The following is a 4451-nucleotide window of genomic DNA, read 5'->3' on the forward strand; positions in this document are numbered from 1 at the left end:
TCGCATGTCTCCCAGTCCAGCCCTGTCCCCTACATCTGGGCTTGCATGTTCATGCCCATGGGGGACCCGGGTTCGAGTTTGGCCTGAGTCATTTCCTGGCCCTGCTCTCTCTCTCTCCCTCTCTCTCTCTCTCTCTCTCTCTCTGTCTCTCTCTCTCTCTCTCCCCCTCCCTCATACCTCTCTCTCTCTCTCTCTCTCCCCCCTCCCCCCCCCCCCCCCCCCCCTCCTCCCTCTCTCTCTCTCTCTCTCTCCTCTCTCTCTCTCTCTCTCTCTCTCTCTCTCTCTCTCTCTCTCTCTCTCTCTCTCTCTCTCTCTCTCTCTCTCTCTCTCTCCCCACTCTCTTCCTGTCATACTCTCAGCTGTCTTTTCATTAATAAAGACACCAAACATTCTCAAATGTCCAAGGATTGGTTTCCTTTTATGAAGTTGAAATGTGCTGCAAAAAAACATGTCTAATATGAACTGATTCAATTATTTTGTTTGATTCATATGATCTAAGTATGTAGCCTATTTAGCCTGACATTTCAAAATGTTGTCTTTGAATAATGTACCACCTCATATCCACACAATATCAAGCCATGTTTTGACAGTGGTGAGTCTGCTTGGTTTGAGTGCTCCATTGATTTGCATTGACTTAAAAGCACAGACCTACCTACACAAGATGGCAGCTGCTCTTGACTCAAGAGCACAGACCTACCTACACAAGATGGCTGCTGCTCTTGACTCAAAAGCACAGACCTACCTACACAAGATGGCAGCTGCTCTTGACTCAAGAGCACAGACCTATCTACACAAGATGGCAGCTGCTCTTGCCATTTTCTGGAGCTGTCAACCCTTGTCATGGCAACTCTAGTCTTTTTTTTCTTTTTTAACCTCTGCACGTACTGTACATCGATCACAAGTGTGCTATTAGTAGAGCACGAGTGTAGCAAGCAGAATAAAGTTGTTCCCCTACCTCTCAAAGTATTTTTGTTTCTTTCTACATGTGACTCAAATCTCTCGTCCAACAAGTTTGACATGTACTGTGTCATCGGCCTCTTCCAAGGAGGACTAGAAATCTGATTGACTACACCCACATCCATCCTACCTGCTCCTACCTTTACGCTTCCTGATAACAATGAATGGTTCTGATTGGCCAATCCCCAACCCCTCCCTCCCTGGGCTCCTCCTCAGTGTTCTGAGGAAGTCAGCTGTCACTCTGCTGCTGCTTCTCAGTGTGTGAAGTTGCTGTTAGGAAGATTTACAAAATGGCGTCAGTGTCTTCTCTGGAGGAGGATTCCTTCACTTGTCCAGTCTGCCTGGAGCTGTTGAGGGATCCAGTGACAACGGCCTGTGGACATAATTTCTGTATGAAATGCATTAAGGGCTGCTGGGATCAGGAGGATAGTAAAGGAGAATACAGCTGCCCCTTGTGCAAACACACCTTCAACTCCAGGCCTGTCCTCCACAAAAACATTCTGATGGCTGAAATGGTTGAGAAGTTTGGGAAGATCACCATCCAAGTTGCTGCTAATGCTCGCTGTTATGCTGGACCTGGAGATGTGGCCTGTGACGTCTGCACCAGTAGAAAACTCAAAGCTGTCAAATCCTGCCAAGAGTGTCTTCTGTCGTACTGTGACGCTCATCTAAAAACCCACAATGGTCTTATAGGTAGAAATCACACCATAATCGATGCCACAGGCCAGCTACAGGAGAGGATTTGTCCCCGTCATAAGAAGGTTTTTGAAATGTTCTGCCGCACGGACCAGAGTTGCATCTGTCTTCTGTGTATGGTGGACGATCATAAAGGTCATGACACAATCACAGCTACGGCAGAGTGGAGTCATAAAAAGGTAAGTTGTGACCTCAAAGTAATTTTTATAATTTATGGACAGATTTACCTTTTCTATGCTCAACTTTACTAAATGTAATAATGTACCATGTTGTATATGGATGGAATTTTCCTTATTGAGGTAGAGAGTGTTTCTTAGATAAAAGGTCCAATGTCTCATTCTGTAAATCATTTACAGGCCAACTTCAGTGCAGCCTCTGACCTACTGTACAGTATACTGTGTCATTGACAGGTTAAGAGCCAGCTTGAGTCATGTTTAATGTGTATTGGAAAAACATAAAATGTTCCCAAAATAATGTAAGGATAAAATAGCCGTCTTCTTCTTTTTCAGAGCAGCAGGAGCTTTTGGTGAAGAATTAATTAATTTTCCTTTTTTAAATTTATTTTTTGGTCTTTTATGACTTTATTTATGATAGAACAGTGAAGGAGTGACAGGAAACGAATGAGGAGAGAGAGATGTGGAAGGATTGGCAAAGGACCTGGGCTGGAATGGAACCCGGGTCGCCAGTGTAGCAGCCCAGTGCCCTACCATTACAGCCATGGCAGGGCCAAATTAATCTAGTTTCATCATCTCAGCCACACTATCTGGCCCTGTAGAACACCTCAATATACAAGACTTAGATTACAAAGAAGACGTATGTTTAAAAATATGGATATTAGCAGATCACTACATTTTAATGCACCGCTGGATATTGCAAGTGTTTCTCATTGTTCCCGGATGTTCCAGGAGGGGTTGGGGAAGAGCCAGAGGAGATGCCATCAGATAATACAGTTGAAGGAGAAGGAGCTGCAGGAGCTGAGGAAGGCTGTGGAGACTCTCAAGGTGAGAACTGACCAGAGGAGAAGACAATCTGCAGTAGATTTCTGTCTATGCAGTGAGTGAGATAGTTGTGATGAACTGTGACACAATCACTGACACTATAATGCTGTTTGCCAAAGTGTCTAATGTTACAAATTTGCCCCCTCACAACCATAGGCGTGCACAGATAGAGACGAAGTGGACACTACACACCACTGCTCACTACCATGCATGGGCATTGCTTGCTAGGATTAAGACCCAGCATATTCTTGCTATGTGACGTACATTACTCACACAACTGCACATACTTTACCCAGAACATACTGGGAAGCGTATCCCAAAAACTCTAAGGTAATATGCTTAAGCCTAACCAGACAAATACACTGGAAGCGACAGAGTATGTCCGTTAAATGCAGAATGCAAGCATTTCGACATTGGCTGTGGCGGCTGTGCCGAATCGTATCATAGCTCATTTGTCTAATATTCGCTCAAGTTCAACTACAAACTGTCGTTCAAGTCGCTCATATCGCTATAGTCGCCCAAATCACTTTTGTCTCCTCTCTCGTTAGCGACTCAATACAAAGTCAATTACTTCTGTTCTCTCGTTAGCGACTCAATACAAAGTCAATTACTTCTGTTCTCTCGTTAGCGACTCAATACAAAGTCAATTACTTCTGTCGCTGGAATCGCTCAAGTTGCGCTTGGTGTATTTGTGAGGTTAATAGTACTAGCGTATGAGGTGTCCCTTGGGCAATATATCAGAAATAGATCTCACATCATCACTAAAAGTTTGTACATACACTTTTTGGTAACACTTTACGTGAGTAATGACGGAATAATGATGATAATGATTAATTAATTAATTAATAATGATTAGAGTAATAAAAATGAAAAATATGGTATGATCTTTTTCCGCAATGTTAACACATGATTTATTAACATTTGGAACTCACACTCTTAATTAATCCTTGATGTACCACTATTACTTCATAGTGAATCATTATTACTCTAATCATGAGTCATTCATGACTACTAATGGAGTAGACATTACTGCATGCATGAATCACATGTTTATTCACTATTAATCAGTCATTACTTCAGACATTATTCCGTCATTACTCACGTAACCTTATTGTAAAGTGTTACCCACTTTTTTACATTGCACATGGACTTTGCGGTAGTATTTGCCTTTGAGATAAAAAAAAAAACAATGTTGTATGTACCGTAGGCCTATAACACAATTGAGCACTATTGGAGGGATAGGGCACAGTTTGCCAACAGGGGTTACATACATTCATACTTATTTTCCACCATTGTACTAGCCTGATAAACCAGACTTAGTGTGAGATTGCTGTTTAATTTAGTCTGGCCCCGATGAACGATACAGCCGAAGATTGTTGATGAGAACAACCCGTTGTCTGTCAAACCGTGCCTGTGCCTATAGGCCGATGCTCTGACCATTCAGCGCCATCTTTCTTGTTCTTGTGCATTACCAGCGTCGCGAGCTTTGTTGCCACTCCCTCAAAACCCTGCCTGCTTTGATTCAAAAGACATTTCTGCGTTGTGATTAGTTTGCCTGATTCAGGGCATAGTGGCAGTTCACGGCTATGGATCAAGGCTAGACCACTCGCAAGTAAAAAAAAAAATGTGGCCGCCAGCGGGTGGTTAGGAAGTTCGGAAGATTTTGTCAATATAGCACGGTATGCATGCATCTGTATACCTTGTGCCAAGTGTCCTACCACATGCAAAATTGACTTGAAATGCGCATGGCAACATGTACACACACACGCAGGCTCTGCAGCAAGCTTATCCCAGGCCCAA

At 43.2% G+C, this 4451-nt stretch overlaps 1 protein-coding gene across 1 annotated transcript in view; it reads left to right on the forward strand.

Annotated features, from left to right (window-relative positions):
• Positions 1–1247: 1247 nt before the first annotated feature.
• LOC134444237 (tripartite motif-containing protein 16-like protein) overlaps positions 1248–4451 on the forward strand; it is a 9217-nt gene continuing 6013 nt past the window's right edge. Inside the window, exons 1-2 of the mRNA XM_063193602.1 lie at positions 1248–1832; positions 2559–2654. Coding sequence (XP_063049672.1) covers positions 1248–1832; positions 2559–2654 — 681 coding nt within the window. The remainder of the gene's footprint in view (positions 1833–2558; positions 2655–4451) is intronic.

Source organism: Engraulis encrasicolus, unplaced genomic scaffold, assembly GCF_034702125.1.
Source record: "Engraulis encrasicolus isolate BLACKSEA-1 unplaced genomic scaffold, IST_EnEncr_1.0 scaffold_47_np1212, whole genome shotgun sequence".
NCBI lineage: Eukaryota > Metazoa > Chordata > Actinopteri > Clupeiformes > Engraulidae > Engraulis > Engraulis encrasicolus.